This window comes from Emys orbicularis, chromosome 2 (assembly GCF_028017835.1).
Source record: "Emys orbicularis isolate rEmyOrb1 chromosome 2, rEmyOrb1.hap1, whole genome shotgun sequence".
NCBI lineage: Eukaryota > Metazoa > Chordata > Testudines > Emydidae > Emys > Emys orbicularis.
The window spans coordinates 183,833,927-183,855,269 of NC_088684.1; the positions used below are offsets into that span (position 1 = coordinate 183,833,927).

At 41.9% G+C, this 21,343-nt stretch overlaps 1 protein-coding gene across 1 annotated transcript in view; it reads left to right on the plus strand.

Moving 5' to 3' along the window:
* The window catches only part of EPB41L4B (erythrocyte membrane protein band 4.1 like 4B), a 263,118-nt gene that overhangs the window by 167,522 nt on the left and 74,253 nt on the right, over window positions 1-21,343 (plus strand). Inside the window, 2 exon segments of the mRNA XM_065399132.1 lie at window positions 1,855-1,973; window positions 15,948-16,073. Of these exon segments, the coding sequence (XP_065255204.1) occupies window positions 1,855-1,973; window positions 15,948-16,073 (245 nt within the window).

Below are 21,343 nucleotides of genomic sequence, written 5' to 3' on the forward strand. Positions count from 1 at the left end.
GTAGGATTCTATTCCGGTGTGTGTGTGTAATCAGCAGAATTTTTTATTGGTTGCCAGTTAATTATAACTGTGCAAACCCACTGAAGGCAGCTGAGACAGTATAGAGATCACCTTGGCCATGATATGAAGATAATGGCATTGCACAGGTGTCACTGAGAACATAGTTTATCCTGCAGAGTCTTTTAATGGAGATGGTGAGTGAGGGTGAGAGGACCCAGCTTGGCTCTCAGATCCAGGCTAGGTTCGCAGTTAGAAAAAAAACATCCACTCATTTAGAGACCGAGTACACTTGATATGGAAATCAGCAAGAGATAATGAACATAGAATGTTATGTCATTTTAACAGAATTAATTTCAGAGTACAACTGCATTTTAAGTAAACTAATCTTTTAAAGGTTATTTTGGTTTTTAAGAGAGAGATTTGATTTTTTTTTTAAACAACATTGGCACTGTAAAGAATTTTTTTTAGGGTTTATTTATTTATGGGTTTGTTTTGTATGACTATTTGCAAGTTGAACAGTGAAAACTAAGTTAATTTAACTGTTTTAATTTCTGGTACATTAATGTAATGAACCAGTCATGCAATCTAGCAAACTGTACAAATTACATTTGACTTAAACCCATTTAAATTGTGTACTTTTTCAGTATTTTCTTTCCCAACCGGAACTTAAAATGAATCTGTTTATACAAAATCATCCTGGCTTATCTAAGAAACTGCACTAATTTATTCACTAAGTACCACAGTGTGATTTCTTAGTTCAGAGCTTTATCACCAGGGCAGAAAATGTGATGTCAGAAATTCTGGACTGTGTCTTCGCTGATTGTATCAAGCAAGATAACAGGAATACAAGGAGCCCAACCATGGAAACAGTTACTCAAGGGCCCATTCACCAGAAACACTCTTATTTACTTCAGTGGGAGTTGGATTCACCCCCTGGTCTCCAATTCAGCTCTCCATCCCTACTCAGCAAAGCACTTAAGCACATACTTAACTTTAAACACATGCTTTGCTGAGTAGGGATGGATTTAAGCTCATGCTTAAACAGTTATTGAATTAGGCCCCACGTGAGCAGTACTTATCTTCATTAGGACTATTTAATAACTTGATCCTAACCAGCTTGAAGTCAATGGGAGGCTTTCTATTGATTTCAAGGGGCTTTGGATCAGACCCCTAGAGTCTGAAGAATGGGTCCAAACTACTTTTACTTATTAACTAGCCTCACTGAGAAAAGGAAATACAGAAAAAGTTAAGGACTCATTTAATGACATTTAATAAAACAAATAATATTTTTATATTTCTAAATAATTTTCATATCTGCCACTCCATCCCTAAGGTGGTTTAATAGGTCAATATTGACAGGAGGCTCACTCAAAAATATTGTATTTTCTTTCTGCATAAGTGAATAATTAAAAAACTGTTGCGTGAGCTGGACGAATTCCTGATGACAACCTAAAAGAGACTGGTGTTCAAAGACGAAAGTCTGCTATAGAAGCCAAAAAGCCAGACTCTGATACCCTTACACATAGGTGGCATCTTTGTTCAAAGTCGTGCCAGTGGAGTCGATGGGACCACTCATGGACTCAGTTGCTACTCATCTTGAGACACTCAGAATCGGGTCCGAAGTTGGTTTAAGTCACATTAGAATTTGGAAGAAGATTGTTTGCTAAATAGAAAAGGGAAAATGACCCAATAAATGCATTTTAAAACTTCTTAGAGGGTATTACAGAAAATAAAAAGCATATAAAGCTTTTGACAGTATTTCCTCAATTGCAGCTGAGTGTTTTGATCTGCGATGCTCTTGTAGTTTTCCTTGAGATTTTGTTTTTTCTTTCTTTCTTTTGGGCCTCTTTTTAGAATTGAGCTCAGGACTTCCCCTCCTTTATGATAACACTTCTTCCCATCTGAAGAAGATGGAAGTGGAGACTGTGAAGGTAGTTGGACCATGGCCAGCTCTGCACATCAATATAAACAAGGTACAATATCATAGTGTATGTCAGAAAGCTCCTTTTGTTACTTGATATTCAGCAGCTGATGTTACTTCATCATTAATTCAACCCAACATATTTGGCTGCAACTGTTTCACTTATTTATCTCCCACCATTTTCTTATTGGTCTTTAAATATTTCCTTCCACTTTCCCTTTGAAATTCAATTCAGCTTAGTGTGTGTATGTTTATATATTTCTCAATATAATTCAATTGCCGCATTCCTTTTAAGGTGTATTATTCACTGTGCATGTACTGTATGTATTTGAAATATTTACAGGATGGTAGCTGAATGACAGTAGGTTGTGGGGGGGCGGGTGTGGGGAGAAAGAATAGAGATCAACACTATCAAATGACAAAGGATTTTATGGTCTTTTATTTAAACCATGATAAAGCTACTTCAGCTGTGCCATTGTTCTGTTTTAGCTTTGACGGGTTACTCAGCTAGGTAACGTAAAAGTGTTTAAAAAATCATATTCTTTCTTCACATAAGAAGAGTGTGTTATGTTTTAGAACTACCTTGGCATAGGTTTACATGATAGAACCATAGAACCTGGTGCCTCATCCTATAGCTATTAACTTCAGAACTCTAGCTGAAGCCAATGGAGTTGTGCATATGATAAGTCTTGCAGCATCAGGCCCTTTAAGGCTCAATCCTGAACCCACTGAAGTCAATGGAAATGTTGGCATTGAATTAAAGAGATGGAGAATCAGGCCCTTAATGAGTAAAGTGGTTGAGAGAGGAAGTCGTGTTTGGAAAGATTTCTGACTCTCAGTTCAAGGAGGAACCTAATTAAATGACTTTGTTAGTTTCACACAGAGGCTTCTACATCGATGCTATTTCAGCACAGGATCAAAGCGTAAGCAAAGAAGGTTAAGAAGCATCTTGATTACCGTCTAGAAGTATACGCACAAGGAGGAAATACCTGATACTAGAAGGATCCCTATTGATGCCAACAAAGGCATAACAAGTTCCAATGGCTAGAAGTAGAAGTTAGAAATTTGAGCTGGTCAGAAAATGTGTTTATTTTTTTTCTCCCTGTGAAAAAATGTGACGACTTTGTGAAAAATCAAATCTGAAATATTTTGACTGAAAAACAGAATATGTTAATTCAGAAATACTGCTCCTGTGCCTCATGGGAGTTGTAGTTTGTGTGCCTCCTGCTCTCTCCTCAATAGACTGGGTTCCCTTTTGGGTAAGGGGAGGGTGTGCATCCTGGGAGTCATGTGTCCATAGTGCATCATGGGCAATGAAGTTCAGTGGGTGATCCCAGCCCATACAAGAGAATGGGGACTTGAGGCAAATAAACTGTAACTCCATGTGGCACTGTGGTGACATTTCCAAAGCAGAAATATTTTGAGTTTTCAGCTGAAAATCAAAACCTTTTTGGTTTTGTGGTGTTTGTATTAAAAAAAAAATTATCACAACAAAGACACTTTTTGGAAAAAAAAAAAAAAAAGTCAAAAAAACAACTTTGAAGAAAATTTTTCCAATGGCCTTATTAGAAACACTCAAACTGGAAATAAGGCATACATTTTTAAGTGAGGTTAACTAACCATTGGAATAACTTACCAATGGAAATTCTCCATTGCCTGGAGTCATTAAATTAAGATTGGCTGTCTTTTGAATATTGTTCATATTTATTAAAGTAGTGCCTAGGGGGCCTACCAAGATCAGGCATTATGCTAGGTGCTGTACAAACATATAATAGTTTCTGCCCTGAAGAGCTTTCATTCTAAATAGACAAGACAGACATGGGGTATGAGAGAGATACAACACACACAAATAATATGCTGGCTGCAAATTACTAGTTACGAGGCTCAATGCAGGAATTAATTGGTGCAGTTCTATGGCCTATATTATTCAGGAAGTCAGACTAGATGACTATAATGGCCCCAATGTGGCCTCAAAATCTCTACATTTATATTTTAAATTGACAACTCATTTGAACCTGTCTTTTCTAGTTGTTAATTCCCTTTTCAAGCAAACTGCTTTGGGGCTGAAATTTGTCATGCTTGGTATCAAACAAAGGTGAATTTTATGAAATAATTGGATCAAATTAGGTTCAGTGGTTAGAAGTTAATTTGATTGTCTGCTACAGCAAACTCCATCTCATGGGAATGAAGAATGGTTTAGGAAAAGGGGCAGAACAAATCCAGTTGATGTGATGATTACTGTCCATTCTTTTGGTGAGCAACATAAATCAGTTTGGTCTCTTTGTCATCAGTGAGATTATCTTTAGCCTTCAGGGTGAAGAGGAATATTGCAGGCATAAATATATTTTAATTTCCTTTCTCTCCTCTGCTTCTGTTGCCTTGCAAACATCTCTTCTTCGGTTTCTCACTGCTGCAGAGCACTGAGTACTGACTGTTCCCCAGCGATGTTACTTACACTAACGCTGCGCAGCTGCCTGTCCCTTATAAGGTAGCAAAGCCTGTAGCTACTGCAGTTGCAAATGACCCCTGACTGGTGAGAAAAGATCAACGGTTGACTGGTGTTTCTGAGGTTCTTCTCTGATCTGACCCATCTCTGCGCTGAATAAGGAGCAGGATGTGTTCGGATGGGCCTTGTCTTCACTAGAAAATAAGGTGTGTTCTTAATTTGTGTTGGCTAACCTGTGGAAACTGATATGGTTTAAGAACCTAGTGAAGACAAGGTGATTTGTAGTTAGCAGGCTGATAAACCCCAGTTTCCCTCACAGTCTGCTAACTCATGTGAAAACGACAACCTCCTTGTCTTCTCTAGGCCCTTACCTTGTGTTTGTGACTGTCTGTTAGCTAACATGAGTTAAGAAAACATTTTTTTTTTCCTAGTGAAGATATGCACTTTTACGCTTAAGGAGAATTCAGAGAAATAAACATATTAAAAATTAACTTAATAGGCAAAGACGCATATTAAAAATAAATTGGGGGGAGGGGTAAAACTATAGAAGTTCCTGTTTTTATCCTTATTTGGTTCCAAACAACATATGAACTTTTCAGAATAGAGAAGAAGGATTGAATCCCCTTCAATTTAAAGTGGAAAAAACAAAATCAAAATAACAATAGGACGGCAATAATAAAAAGTGAATACAAAATGCAAAATAATACCAAGTAATATAGTGAACCCATGCTATTAACAAACAGCACTGATGAAGTTGGTGATGGAAAACTAAAGTGCCATCAGTTACCCAAAAGGGGGGCATTTGTAATAGTGATTTTTTTTTAATAGCATTTTGGTGTAGTATATCTCTAGTATTTCCACACCCACCCATTCAAAAATCATGAGCCTGTCTTGAAAATCATGAGGTGTGGTTCTTTTTTTACTAATAACTTTGGGGGTCACTTTGTTTTCTGGTTTCTGACCTTATAGAGTGCACTCAGCTCACATTTTCAAACTAGATTACTTTTCTGAAAACATGACAGCTGATATTGTCCTGTATTCACATGAATCCAGCAGCCGAGGCTTTCAGAAGAACGCCAAACATAATGAGACTCACAATGAAATTACAAGGGTTGCCAGAACTGTATCTATATGTACTTCTTTAATGACTTCCACATTGAATGTGCTGAGTTTACACATCAAAATGGGATTTTAATAACTGCCAACCTGGCACAGGGTCTGAATACAGTTGCTATTGTTATGCTTCATTCACCATTGTAAGCACTAAGGGTTCTGGAAACTTAACAGATAATTTTGTTTATTATGCGTAAGCACAAAATAGAGTGGAGTACAGCTTGCATTTTTACAGCCTGACAGTATATGTGCTCTACAGTGCTGATAGTTTTAAAATCTTGTGTTTTGTCTGTAACTTTAGCGCCCTCGTGGCCAAGATGGAGTCTGCTCTGCAGGCAGCTCTGGCCAAGAGAGGGCGTGCGCAGGAATGCAGCAGGAGAAATCCCCTCCACCCCAGGGGCACCTGTTCCAACCCCCTCCCCCCCAGAGTGAACACCCCCCCCCCCCACAGGAAAAGTACAATGGATATAACAAAGGGAAATATTTATTTAAAGAGGGATGAGAGGAGAAAAACAACAAGGGGAAATATGGGGGGAGCAGTAGCACAGGGTTGCATCCAAACCAAGGCCCCACAAGCCCAGTGGTAGCACAGTCTGGAAGGGCAGACACTCCCCACTTAACTAGCTAGCAGCCTCCCTCCTTATTCCCAGTGCAAAGTTAGAAGCCCCAGTACTCACAGCCCCATGCAGCTCTGAGCAGCAGTGACACTGGGTCCAGCTCCAGCCTGTCCTTCTCAGGCGATTCCTCGCTGGCACAGTGCTCCTCCTGGCTCCTGTCCTGGGGTGTCCCCGATCGGCCGCCCTGTCCTTCCCAGACTTCAGGCAGGTTCTCCTGCTTCACTTTGTGAGGGCCTGTGGGCTGCAGCCCCTCTCTCCCCCAGAGCCACAGTCCCCAGTTTCCCTCCTTTCTTTTACTGCTCCTCCTCCCCCTAGGAAAAAGATTTAAAGGGGCCATGCTCTCTAAACCCCAAAGGGTTTACATGTCATAAACTAAGCAAATATGGTTCCTAGAGAACACAAAGAACCTATCTTTATTGACAGCACTTCATACACTAGAACCTTACTACTCACACTAAGTAGTACCTTACACTCTGAGTAGCAGAGTATCTCCGTTTCTTTTAATTAGACTATTCAGGAAGTAAGGCACCAGTCAATGTGACTGAGGGGGCACAACTGGTCCTTGTGTATATACCATTGAATGAGTCCAGGATGGCATGGCAACCTTAACACTGAATATCTGCTTTACATGAGACCTATATTATTATTTTCATGTAGATTTTTGTATTTATTTTTTTAAATTATAGATGGGTGAAATCTTGGCTTTACTGGTCTTGGGGTTCCCCTGAGACCTCTTCCATTCGGTTCCCCAAGAACTCAGTTCAACTCAAGTCATGTCACTCAGATTCCTTTATTTGGCATGCAGCAATGCTACACTGAGGTTGTTCAGACTCTAGTGTACGGGGTGAGTATAGGGCATACCACACATCCCAAGTTACACAGCGAACCTCTTCTTTTATATATAATTGTACAATACCTTGCATTTACTATACATTGCATCACATGTTTGGGGACTGGCATGGTCACTTTCTAGGAACCAATCCATGTACAGCACACAGTGTGTGCACGATTTACTCTTTACCTCATCTTATGTTCCAGGCTTATTTTATTCATTGTTATCTTGTCCATTGTAAATGGTTCCCTGGGTGTTCCCCCTTATCTTATCTAGTACAGATGGTCTGTTTCCAGCCTGCAAATCCATTTACCCCCCCTAATCCTATCTCCCAAGAAATGAGGCCTCACTCATGTCCAATTATTCATGTCAAGCCCAGCCAACAGTTGGGTACATCTACACTGCGATAAAAAATCTGAAGCTGGCTCAGATAAGCTTACTTGGGCTCGTGGGGCTTGGTCTGCAGCACTATAAAATTACCGTGTAGATGTTTGGGCTTGGGCTGGAGCCTGAGCTCTGAGACCCGATGGGGGGAAGGTCCCAGAGCCTGAATGTCTATATTGCAATTTCATGGCCCTGCAGCCCAAGCCCTGTGAGACCAAGTCAGCTGACCCAAGCCAGTTGCAGCCATGCCATGGGTCTTTTATCACAGTATAGATGTACCCATTGACGTCAACGGCAAAACAACCATTGACTTCACTGCAGCCAGAATTTCATGAGTATGAAAAGAGGAAAAGCAATGGAAAAGTATTCCAATAACAACAAAACGCTGATTGTTCCATTAGTCTCCTTCCCTTGTTTTGCTACCAGGCATCATTGTTTTAATTAAGTACATTAGGCTTGAACGATGCTTAGAGAAGAATGGAAGTCTACTGAGCTTCCGTTTCCTTTGATGCATCCTGAAAGAACCATTATGAATTGAAACAGATGCCTGAGAGCATTATAATCTGAAGTTATTATCTGAGAGGATACCTTGTTACAATGAAATGTATCCATTTGCAGCATGGAGGTACAAGGAGGCAATTCTTTGATACCATATTTCATTTATATAATATTTTTGGCTAAACAACTACTGAGTACAGGAATTGTTAGTATGGAAGGTGCTGTTTTGTAGCAGAAAGATCTGTCATCACTCCTGTGGATTGACGGACAACTTCTAAGTTTCAGAATGTATTTTGAAGTCAGCAGTTATGGGTTAGATTGTACCATTAGCTGACCTAAATAAAGGGGTAGTGCACAACTGTACGTCCCAAGGGTAGACCAGCCAGAATTCCCCCTTGTTCCAACTACTTCTATAGCAGTAGCAGGTTACTTCCTCCTTTGCCTCAGGTCAGTTTTGCTGACGAGTATGTTGGGAATGAGTGATGTGAGGTGGGCAGAGCCAAGACTCTACCCATTCCCCACTTCTGCCCATCTGCACAGAGAGTGATTAGCGGCCCCACAGTGTATGTCTACACTGCAGTAAGAGACCATTGGCATGGTGGCAGCTGGCCCAGATCAGCTGACTCAGGCTGACAGGGGGGTTCAGGCTGTGGGCTGTAAAAATTGCAGTGCAGATATTCAGGCTCGGGTTGGAGCCCAGGCTCTGAGTCCCTGTGAGGGATATCAAAATTCAGAGTTATTCTGGTCTGTGCCTGCTAGAGCCTGAGTCTGCTGACCCAGGCTTTGAGACTCGGGTTTTTCATTGCAGTGTAGACATACCCAGGAGAGGCTGCTCTCCCACTGCTGCTTTGACCCACGATGCAGGTAGCTTGCACAGGGACAGAAGAGCAGGCCACAATCCTGTCTCTGTAAGGATTACATTGGAGAATGCAGATGCAGCTACTGGCTACTGAACTGTGGAGAGTGGTAATGTGTTGAATGTAAAAAAAAAAAAAAAAAAAAAGCCATCTGGGTCTTTAAGTATCATTTCCCCCTTGTTTGTACAGTGAAATACAATGGGTCAATCTAATGTGACTGAAATCATAATGTCATCTAATTAGCTTCAAGCCCTAAAACAAAGATTGGTTTTAACATGCCTTTTAGAACTGTCATTGTATTACAGTGTGCTGCTTGTATTCCCTTTAGAGAGCAGTATGCATATGAGTAAACTTGCGGATTATAGCAGCATTTAAAACATCTTCAGGCAATGAAAATCTGCTTAATGAGACAATTGGCTGATCGGGGTTTGCACTTTCCTCATTAATTTTGTCTGTCCAAATTACCTAAATGGTATCTCCACTGAGGAGCGTCAGTTGGAAGCTCAGCAAAGCCATGTCAGTGAGTGAGTGTTTCAGCTGGATTTTTTTTTTTGTAGTGGTTGTTAGAATTCCTGTCTCCTGTATTACATTTGTGTTTGAAGTTCAATAGATAACTACAATTCAGTATGTTGCGCCAGCTAGAAACAGTATTTTTTGTTTTGTTTTCAGATATTTTTTCATAGGATAAAAGCCAAAGGGACAAAGTAAAATGTGCAAGTATTTTTCCATTAACAATTGTAGATATGGCTCAGAAAATAGAAGTGCAAGACTGATTAACATTCATGCCAAATACAATAAATCAATCAATAAACAAACCAGGGTGGATTAAATTATGATATTCAGTCAGTTGTTCAAAAGCGTAGCTGGAAACCACAGTAGCTTAGGTTCACAAGGCAACTGCACCACCAATATTATGCCGTTTCAATGAAGTTCAGCACAGTCTGAAGCCTCTTTCCAGGTGCTCACAAAATAGTTGCATACGGCAATATAATCACAAGGTTGAGTTGTTCTGCTCCTAGAAAGTTTCTCCAGATTCTTGACATCCCATATTGTACGTGACTGTTTTGGGATCGATGAAGTGAGCAAACAAGGTGTTGGTGGCCACAAACTGGAGGGGGGCATAGGTCCCGGTGAAATAAACGAACAAAAAGACTTTTGAGGCTAAGGCCTGGGTAGTTTCAGTGATGTATAAAATTCCCTGCTGCATCTCAGAATACACCTGCCAAAGGTGAACTAAGGACATACACTGGGCCTGATTCGCTACTGCCTTGTACCGTATAAATTTTGTACACGTGGATGAAGGCAGTATAAAGTTGGTGTGAATGATACTGTCAAGAATGACCTTGAGCGGATCACTGCAGACTACGTGGCTCTGAGAAGAAGGATAAAGGAGTTTGAGGCGCAAGTGGTGTTCTCGTCCATCCTCCCTGTGGAAGGAAAAGGCCCAGGTAGAGACCGTGGAATTGTGGAAATCAACGAATGGCTAGGCAGGTGGTGTCGGAGAGAAGGCTTTGGATTCTTTGACCTTGGGATGGTGTTCCAAGAAGAAGGATTGCTAGGCAGAGACGGGCTCCACCTAACGAAGAGAGAGAAGAGTATCTTCGCAAGCAGGCTGGCTAACCTAGTGAGGAGGGCTTTAAACTAGGTTAACCGAGGGAAGGAGACCAAAGCCCTGAGGTACGTGGGGAAGTGGGATACCAGGAGGAAGTACAAGCAGGAGAGTACAAGAGGGGAGGACTCCTGCCTCATACTGAGAAAGCAGGATGATCAGCAAGTTATCTTAAGTGCCTATACACAAATGCAAGAAGCCTGGGAAACAAGCAAGGAGAACTGGAAGTCCTGGCACAGTCAAGGAATTATGATGTGATTGGAATAACAGAGTCTTGGTGGGATAACTCACATGACTGGAGTACTGTCATGGATAGATATAAACTGTTTGGGAAGGACAGGCAGGGCAGAAAAGGTGGGGGAGTTGCATTGTATGTAAGAGAACAGTATGACTGCTAAGAGCTCTGGTATGAAACTGCAGAAAAACCTGAGAGTCTCTGGATTAAGTTTAGAAGTGTGAGCAACAAGGGTGATGTCATGGTGGGAGTCTGCTGTAGACCACTAGACCAGGGGGATGAAGTGGACGAGGCTTTCTTCAGGCAACTAACAGAAGTTACTAGATCACAGCCCTTGGTTCTCATGGGGGACTTCAATCACCCCGATATCTGCTGGGAGAGCAATACAGCCGTGCACAGACATTCCAGGAAGTTTTTGGAAAGGGTAGGGGACAATTTCCTGGTGCAAGTGCTGGAGGAACCAACTAGGGGCAGAGCTCTTCTTGACCTGCTGCTCATAAACAGGGAAGAATAGGGGAAGCAAAAGTGGATGGGAACCTGGGAGGCAGTGACCATGAGATGGTCAAGTTCAGGATCTTGACACAAGGAAGAAAGGAGAGCAGCAGAATATGGACCCTGGACTTCAGAAAAGCAGACTTTGACTCCCTCAGGGAACGGATGGGCAGGATCCCCTGGGAGAATAACATGAGGGGGAAAGGAGTCCAGGAGAGCTGGCTGTATTTTAAAGAATCCTTATTGAGGTTGCAGGAACAAAGCATCCCAATGTATAGAAAGAATAGTAAATATGGCAGACATCCAGCTTGGCTTAACAGTGAAATCCTTGCTGATCTTAAACAGGGCTTTGGAGCTGTGCTGCGGCTCCACTCCAGCTCCAGGCAAAAACCTGCAGCTCCACTGCTCTGGAGCTGCTCCGGGCTCCTGCTCCAGGCTCCGCTCCAAAGCCCTGATCTTAAACACGAAAAAGAAGCTTACAAGAAGTGGAAGATTGGACAAATGACCAGTGAGGAATATAAAAATATTGCTCAGGCATGCAGGAGTGAAATCAGGAAGGTCAAATCACACTTGGAGTTGCAGCTAGCAATGGATGTTAAGAGTAACAAGAAGGGTTTCTACAGGTATGTTAGCAACAAGAAGGTGGTCAGGGAAAGTGTGGGCCCCTTATTGAATAGGGGAGGCAACCTAGTGACAGAGAATGTGGAAAAAGCTAATGTACTCAATGCTTTTTTTGCCTCTGTCTTCACGAACAAGGTCAGCTCCCAGACTACTGCACTGGGCAGCACAGTATGGGGAGGAGGTGACTATTCCTCTGTGGAGAAAGAAGTGGTTCAGGACTATTTTAGAAAAGCTGGACGAGCACAAGTCCATGGGGCCAGATGCACTGCATCCAAGGGTGCTAAAGGAGTTGGCGGATGTGATTGCAGAGTCATTGGCCATTATCTTTGAAAACTCATGGCAATCGGGGGAGGTCCCGGATGTCTGGAAAAGGGCTAATGTAGTGCCTATCTTTAAAAAAGGGAAGGAGGAGGATCTGGGGAACTACAGGCCAGTCAGCCTCACCTCAGTCCTTGGAAAAATCATGGAGCAGAACGTCAAGGAATCAATTTTGAAGCACTTCAAGGAGAGAAAATTGATCAGGAAGAGTCAGCATGGATTCACCAAGGGCAAGTCATGCCTGACTAACCTAATTGCCTTCTACGATGAGATAACTGGCTCTGTGGATGAGGGGAAAGCAGTGGACATGTTATTCCTTGACTTTAGCAAAGCTTTTGATACGGTCTCCCACAGTATTCTTGCCAGCAAGTTAAAAAAGTATGAGCTGGATGAATGAACTATAAGGTGGATAGAAAGCTGGCTAGATCGTCGGGCTCAGCGGGTAGTGATCAATGGCTCCATGTCTAGTTGGCAGCTGGTATCAAGCAGAGTGCCCCAAGGGTCGGTCCTGGGGCCGGTTTTGTTCAATATCTTCATTAATGATCTGGAGGATGGCGTGGATTGTACCCTCAGCAAGTTTGCAGATGACACTAAACTGGGAGGAGTGGTAGATATGCTGGAGGGTAGGATAGGATACAGATGGACCTAGACAAATTAGAGGATTGGGCCAAAAGAAATCTGATGAAGTTCAACAAGGACAAGTGCAGAGTCCTGCACTTAGGACGGAAGAATCCCATGCACTGCTACAGACTAGGAACCGAGTGGCTAGGCAGCAGTTCTGCAGAAAAGGACCTAGGGGTTACAGTGGACGAGAAGCTTGATAGGAGTCAACAGTGTGCCATTGTTGCCAAGAAGGCTAATGGCATTTTGGGCTGTATAAGTAGGAGCATTGCCAGCAGATCGAGGGACATGATCATTCCCCTCTATTCGACATTGGTGAGGACTCATCTGGAGTACTGTGTCCAGTTTTGGGCCCCACACTACAAGAAGGATGTGGAAAAATTGGAAAGCGTCCAGCAGAGGGCAACAAAACGATTAGGGGGCTGAAGCATATGACTTACGAGGAGAGGCTGAGGGAACTGGGATTATTTAGTCTGCGGAAGAGAAGAATGGTGGGGGGGAGCATTTGATAGCTGGTTTCAACTACCTGAAAGGGGGTTCCAAAGAGGATGGATCTAGACTGTTCTCAGTGGTAGCAGATGACACAACAAGGAGTAATGGTCTCAAGTTGCAGTGGGGGAGGTTTAGGTTGGATATTAGGAAAAACTTTTTTACTAGGAGGGTGATGAAGCACTGGAATGGGTTACTTAGAGAGGTGGTGGAATCTCCTTCCGTAGAGGTTTTTAATGTCAGGCTTGACAAAGCCCTGGCTGGGATGATTTAGTTGGTGTTGGTCCTGCTTTGAGCAGGGGGTTGGACTAGATGACCTCCTGAGGTCCCTTCCAACCCTGATATTCTATGATTCTGTGAAAGACAATCAAATGAGGGTGGTAGCATTTCACACTCACTCTGCACAGGCATAAATGACTATGCAGTGGTCAAAACAATGAAAAACTGGGGTCACCACTCACATCTTGTTTTCAGCAAGATGAGGGGAACTCTGAGTGAACCCTTACTATTCCATTGTCTGATTTTTCCCTTAAAACATGTAAATAATCATGGCCTCCTGATTTAAGGGCCTGTGTTTACAAGACTGGCCCTATCCCTGCTCAATTGCTTTAAATTGAGTATTGCTTATATTAGGAGAGAGACTGGCTCCTCTTGATTTCTGCCACGGAAGTGTTTGCATATGGGAACTTCTGCTGGTTCTTGTTTGCTTTCTTCTAAAGTTTATTCCAGGCAAAAAAATCTTTAGGTCACTTTTGAATAGGACATCAAATTATTCCTGTCAGCGGAACCTGTCCTGCTGTGGATTTCTCAGATCCAGAGCTGGAGAATTACCCTTCTTTATGCAAAGACGAGTTACCCTGTGGGTCCTGCCCTGTATGTCTATGCTGCAGTTAGACACCTGCGGCTGGCCCATGCCAGCTGAGTTGGGCTCGCAGGGCTTGGGCTAAGGGGCTATGTAATTGCAGTGTGGACACTCTGGGTTGGGATGCAGCCCGCATTCTGGGACCCTCCCACTATCACATTCCGGGACGCAATCCAGTGAGGGATTGTGTCCCCACCTGCCCTGCAACCTTGGGTGCCTCACAGTGCTTTGCTGCTGTAGCACCCAAACAACATGCAGGTCACACGTAGCTGCAGCCTGCCTGCATACTCTGGCTTCCACCAGACTCAGTTACCACTTGCAGGGTGACTCCCCAACACATACCCAGTCCCAGATTTCCCCCCCGAAACCATGTATTCTGCATTGTCCAGCCCTCTCCTGGACAGTCCAGATATTAGAGGTCTGTTGCCCCTGTAAGGGGTCAGTGTACGACCAGTTGCTACTTTAATTCGAGTTACCAAACAATTCGGTTTAAACACAACACTGGATTAATTTTGATTTAAGAATAAAACAAGTTTATTTAACAACAAAGAGAGAGGTTTTAAGTGAGTACAAGTATAAGACATTAAAGTCAGAAATGGTTACAAGAGAAATAAAAATAAAATGCTTTCTAGTGCTGAAACTTAACACACTAGACTTGGTTCAAGGTGAAATTCTTACCAAACGTTCCCAGCAACAGGGCTGACCAAATTCTCAGGTCAGAACGTCCAAAGGCCTGGTTTCTTTGTCTTCTCAACTGAGAGACAAAATACCCAGAGTCCAATTATAGTCCAGTCAACCTTTTAAATGCATTTCCCTGTAGGTTACTCCTAGATAAAGTTCCTTCCAGCTGTGAGGATGGAGGCATGCAGTCTTGTGGGAGAAAAGGTTCCATGTTGTTGTTAAAATGCAAATTGATCCGTTCCTGTCTCCCACCCCCACCTTCGCTGCCAAAGACTGGCCACTTGACCAGTGGTTGCCAATCAACTTTAATGACACCTGGCTAGAGGCATCAGCTTGTTCTTTGTCTTTGAGAAACAGGTTTACCTCTTCCCCAGACTTGTCTGGCAAATACATTTCAAGTATAATTTCAGTTTATGTTCATACCTTTACATATAAAGTTGCTACATACATTTCACCAGAACTGACCAGCAAGTTATTAGTTTTCACATGATACTTCACAAGGCATATTTTATACAAAGATTATTACAATGGTGTGTAGGGTGTGAAAACACGGTTGCATTCGGTCACACTCACATTGCAGGGTCCTGGAGCTTGGGCTCTAGCCCAAACCCAAAGGTCTATACCACAATTAAACAGCCCCTGAGCCCGTGTCAGCTGGCATGGACTAGTCGCAGGTTTTTAATTGTCATGTAGACATACCCTCAGAATCAGTGGAAATAGGAATCAGTGTGAGTGTTCAGCTTATTAGATTTTTCTGCTCTTTCTGACAGAACAATTCAGAGCGATCAGAATCAAAGACCGAGGGCCTTGTTCTCAGTTATACTAAGGTCACTGTATGCCACTTTGGAAGTGTAAAGGGGTCTTATAGTGGATGTAAATTACATTTTGCATTCACTTTCAGGCCCCTTTACACTGTCAGAGTGACATAAAGGAGCTTGAGTATAACTGAGCATTGAGCCTCTGTCCCTTTCTCCCACAACCCAATTTCCCTTTCTGTAGAATATTTTGCTTTTTCAATATAATTTTAGGTTCGGAAATAATCTTGGGGACAACCCACTCCAGGTCCTGGCTCTTTCCCCATATTTCTTAACGCTCTGCGTCTCTCTGTCTATCCTAGTAGCCAGTGGTATCACACTTCCCCCAATGGCCTTTATTATCTTGGTAATAGATTAAAGTTAAGTCTTTTGAATAATTTGTCTTGTCAGGCATTTCTATCAGGTTATGAACTTGAAAACTTTCCTAAATGGAGTTAAAACTGGTTGTTCAAAGTAAAATTTGACCTGATCATTGTGATAAATCATATAATCTCTTTCTCTAATGTATGTTGCCATGTTATCTTTTATGTAAACAGGGTGAAGACAAGAAAGTTTCTGAAAAAAGTCTTCATCCCCCAGTGTCACCTTCCTCCGTACCCGATCATATGAAATGTAACATCCTTAAAGCTCAAGTAGAAGCTGCTTTTAGAGTGGGTGCCCAGGTGAGTACACCTTTTAATTTACCGTCTATATTTCCCCTTTCTAATGCTAGTCAGGACATAATGTTTCATGTGAAATCACTCCATATTTTCCAAAGTCTGACCATTTCCTTAGGAAGTGTTGTCTCATCTCCCTTAGGTATCCAAAATGACATAAATTGCTCTAGATCTTTCCATAGGCCATCAGAACATCTAGCTACTTGCTGTGATTTCAGGGTGGTCTACAGAGTTCATAATTTCTGAACCATCTGCTGTTCATCAGTACTTTTTTGGCTACAGCTGAATCTGTGAGCTTTCAGGCCTAATAATGTTTCATTGCCAAAAGGTTGGGAACAAAACAGGAGTTGAGCAGATGAAATGTGGCTTGGTTGATTCCCTTTCCTTCGTCCCTTTCAAACCCTAAAGCCTATAGTTTTTCTGTTCATAGAGCAGTTTGGAATTTTGCTGAGCATTCATTTTTTATTTTTGATTAAATATTGTATTTTAGTCCTCACCCTGCATGGAAACTGTGATTTATAGATGGTGAACATCATATTTGGATGCCTAAATATTGATTCCAGAGATTCTTTAGACACACAGGTGTGAAAATTTTAGCCTATGTACTTTTGTGCTCGTTTGTTTTTCCAGTCATCCATTTGAAACATTAACGTTCCATGAACTTATTTCAAATTCAGAGTTTTCATGGATAGATCCATATTCACAATCTATGATTTGTGTTACATAAATACCAACATATAGCCATGTGACATAACTGTTTTCAGCTATGTAACAAATAGATGGCATGAGTGTAATGATATTATTTCTTCGATTGAAGGTAACTTTCTTGAAACCTAGACTATTCCTATGTAATTCTTTTGGAATGTAGTTAGTGAAATAAGGATAATGTCGTCTTCCATAACAAGAAAGAAAGAAAAGAAATACAAGGGAGAGAGGGTTATTGAATTCTGTCATTAGATACTTCTGTTACTTTGTGTGTGTGTGTGTGTGTGTGTGTGTGTGTGTAATCTCCTTTGGATACACACTATTTTACTACTTCCATTACTTTGTTTCTTCCATGGTGACACGTTTCAGAGGGGTAGCTGTGTTAGTCTGTATCAGCAAAAACAACGAGGAGTCCTTGTGGCACCTTAGAGACTAAAATTTATTTGGGCATAAGCTTTCATGGGCTATAACCCACTTCATCAGATGCATGGAGTGGAAAATACAGTAGGCAGGTATAAATATACAGCACATGAAAAGATGAGAGTTGCCTTACCAGGTGGGGGGTCAGTGCTAACGAGGCCAATTCAACTAGGGTGGATGTGGCCCATTTCCAACAGTTGACAAGAAGGGGTGAGTATCAACAGAGGGGAAATTATTTTTTATAGTGACCCAGCCACTCCCAGTCTTTATACAGACCTAATTTGATGGTGTCAAGTTTGCAAATTAATTCCAGTTCTGCGGTTTCTCGTTGAAGTCTGTTTTTGAAGTCTTTTTGTTGAAGAATGGCCACTTTTAAGTCTGTTATTGAGTGTCCAGGGAGATTGAAGTGCTCTCCTACTGGTTTCTGAATGTTACAATTCTTGACGTCTGATTTGTCTCCTCGTTGTTGTTTTTTCTTCTGATAAGAACATGTCGGGTCAACTTGCCCTCCAAAGAATTTTCTTGTAACAACCATCTTTGTACATTTCTCATTGTTGTTCCCTGGCAAAGTTTTCATCTGACAGTTAAATTGCAATTCATGCAGTTAAAGCCATGGAAGTTTAAGACGGCTAAACCTTGGTTATTCAGTTTGCTAGAGATTTCTAGAACAGGCAGTGTAAATTTTATGATGTGTTTTTGAAAAACAGTTCCGTCTTCTCTGAATCTGATATTATGTCAACTATGTTATATTACAGTATGTTTCCTGTTTGAATGTCTCAATTCTTGCCATTCTTTTTCATGCATACACCATGCCTTTGTATCTATTTCTCAAGGATGTTGCCTGACATGTATTTGCGTTTTCTCCAAGTATGCTTACAGTTACGTTCAACTGTGCAGTTATATGCACGTTAACACTGTGTGCTGACATATTCATAGTAAAGAATTTTTCATTATTCTGATTGTTTGTAGCTACACAGAACATTTGTGAAACACGTTTCTTCCATCTCTCCTGTTCTGCTCCCCCACCTACTCCCTGGAGGCTTTCTAAATTACATCTTCCTGAGTTGTTTTTACATATATGTAACATTATATTCTTTTACTGTAGTTATGTTGTAAGCGGGTATCAGAAAACAAAGTACATCTGCTAGGCTTTTCTTAATGTAGACACATTTCCCCAAACAACTGTAGCACTCACTGTGGATTAAATATTAATCTGTGTTCCAGGCCTCATGAGAGGAGATCATATGAAATTCCAAACAGAGGGAGAAGTAGCATGTGGTGCTGAAGACTATTGACATAGTGCAGTTTGAAAGTCATGTAGCAACGGTTGCCTAAGAAGGATAGTCCAGTGATTAAGATGTTGCCTTTGTCTGAGGAAACCCAAGTTCAGTTTTCTGCTCTGCCACAGTTCCCCGTGTGACTTTGGAGAGGTGTGTCATAAGAACATAAGTATGGTCATACTGGGTCAGACCAAAAGTCCATCCAGCCCAGTATTCTGTCTACTGACAGTGACCAATGCCAGGTGCCCCAGAGGGAGTGAACCTAACAGGTAATGATCAAGTGATCTCTCTCCTGCCAACCATCTCCACCCTGTGACAAACAGAGGCTAGGGACACCATTTCTTACCCATCCTGGCTAATAGCCATTAATGGACTTAACCTCCATGAATTTATCTAGTTCTCTTTTAAACCCTGTTATAGTCCTAGCCTTCACAACCTCCTCAGGCAAGGAGTTCCACAGGTTGACTGTGCGCTGGGTGAAGAACTTCCTTTTATTTGTTTTAAACCTGCTGCCCATTAATTTCATTTGGTGGCCCCTAGTTCTTATATTATGGGAACAAGTAAATAACTTTTCCTTATTCACTTTCTCCACACCACTCATGATTTTATATACCTCTATCATATCCCCCCTTAATCTCCTCTTTTCCAAGCTGAAGAGTCCTAGCCTTTTTAATCTCTCCTCATATGGGACCCGTTCCAAACCCCTAATCATTTTAGTTGCCCTCTCTGAACCTTTTCTAATGCCAGTATATCTTTTTTGAGATGAGGAGACCACATCTGTATGCAGTATTCAAGATGTGGGCGTACCATGGATTTATATAAGGGCAATAAGATATTCTCCGTCTTATTCTCTATCCCTTTTTAAATGATTCCTAACATCCTGTTTGCTTTTTTGACTGCCGCTGCACACTGCGTGGACGTCTTCAGAGAACTATCCACGATGACTCCAAGATCTCTTTCCTGATTAGTTGAAGCTAAATTAGCCCCCATCATATTGTATGGGGATATTTTTTCCAATGTGCATTATTTTACATTTATCCACATTAAATTTCATTTGCCATTTTGTTGCCCAATCACTTAGTTTTGTGAGATCTTTTTGAAGTTCTTCACAGTCTGCTTTGGTCTTAACTATCTTGAGCAGTTTAGTATCATTTGCAAACTTTTCCACCTTACTGTTTACCCCTTTCTCCAGATCATTTATGAATAAGTTGAATAGGATTGGTCCTAGGACTGACTCTTGGGGAACACCACTAGTTACCCCTTTCCATTCTGAAAATTTACCATTTATTCCTACCCTTTGTTCCCTGTCTTTTAACCAGTTCTCATTCCATGAAAGGATCTTCCCTCTTATCCCATGACAACTTAATTTACGTAAGAGCCTTTGGTGAGGGACCTTGTCAAAGGCTTTCTGGAAATCTAAGTACACTATGTCCACTGGATCCCCCTTGTCCACAGGTTTGTTGACCCCTTCAAAGAACTCTAATAGATTAGTAAGACATGATTTCCCTTTACAGAAACCATGTTGACTTTTGCCCAACAATTTGTGTTCTTCTGTGTGTCTGACAATTTTATTCTTTACTATTGTTTCAACTAATTTGCCCGGTACTGACGTTAGACTTACCAGTCTGTAATTGCTGGGTTCACCTCTAGAGCCCTTTTTAAATATTGGCATTGCATTAGCTATCTTCCAGTCATTGGGTACAGAAGCTGATTTAAAGGACAGTTTACAAACCATAGTTAATAGTTCCGCAATTTCTGCCATCTCTCCTGATCTGCTCCCCCGCCCACTCCCCAGAGGCTTTCCAAATTACATCATCCTGAGTTGCTTTTACCTGTCTGTCTGCCTCAGTTCCCTGCTGCACTGGGGTATTATGAAGATAATTAAAGATTGTGAGATGAATAGATGCTATGGTAATGGGGCAGTGTAACCACCATAGATGGATGAAGATCTGCAGCAGAGGAATCTACCCATCCAGGGGGAGCTAGAGAGCAGCACATCCTCCACCACCTAGAGATCAAAGCCAGCATGGAGGGGAGGGGAGGGATGGTGTTTCTGGGGAATAAGCTGTCTGTCTGGTATGCAGGGAAAGTGGGCTGAGTGTTGTTTGATCACTTAATTTCCCACCTAAGAAGGGAGAGACAAGTTTGCTGCTTCTTCCTTCCCAAAGGAATGGGGGGTAGGGAAGTAGGGCAGCAGTCAGGTGACTCTGAAGAGGGTAGTACAGACTGACTACCCAATATGCCAACCAGACCAGTGCTGTGTACAGCAATGGTTCCCCTCTCCACCTTTCTACAGATAACTTTAATCTCTTTGAGGTGGGAACCAAGATTACTGCTAGAGGATCCTTTAATTGGGCAGGGAAAAAGTGATCTTTTCTTTATTGCAGACCACTTTGGACAGCAGTCTTATCCTTCCAGCTCCCTGTGCTCTTCCCAAGCCTATTGTCTTACTTCTCGCTGTCTCCTAGTCTTACTCTTGGCTTCATCCCATCGATCGGGCTGTCCAGTAAACTTTAAATCATATCTCTTTCTTCCTCTGCCAAGCACCTTCTCATCTACTTCCAATCCCTTTTTAAATCCCACATCTTTAGGAAGTTGCACCTCCTTCCTTATCATCATTCACAAACCCCAGTCCCCTCCTACTTTTGATCTGCTGTCCAATGTCTTCTCTTATTTTGATGGTAAGCTCTTTGGGGCAGGGAATATATCTCATTTATGTTCTGTAAAGCACAGGACAAATTTACAGCACTATACATAGATTTCAAGCAAGAGCAGCCTGTCTTTGTCATCTACAGCATGTGCCTCTTCTCTCTGTTTACTACGTAACATCACATGCCGGTGAGAAGTTCTTTATCCTAGAAGCAGAAAGAA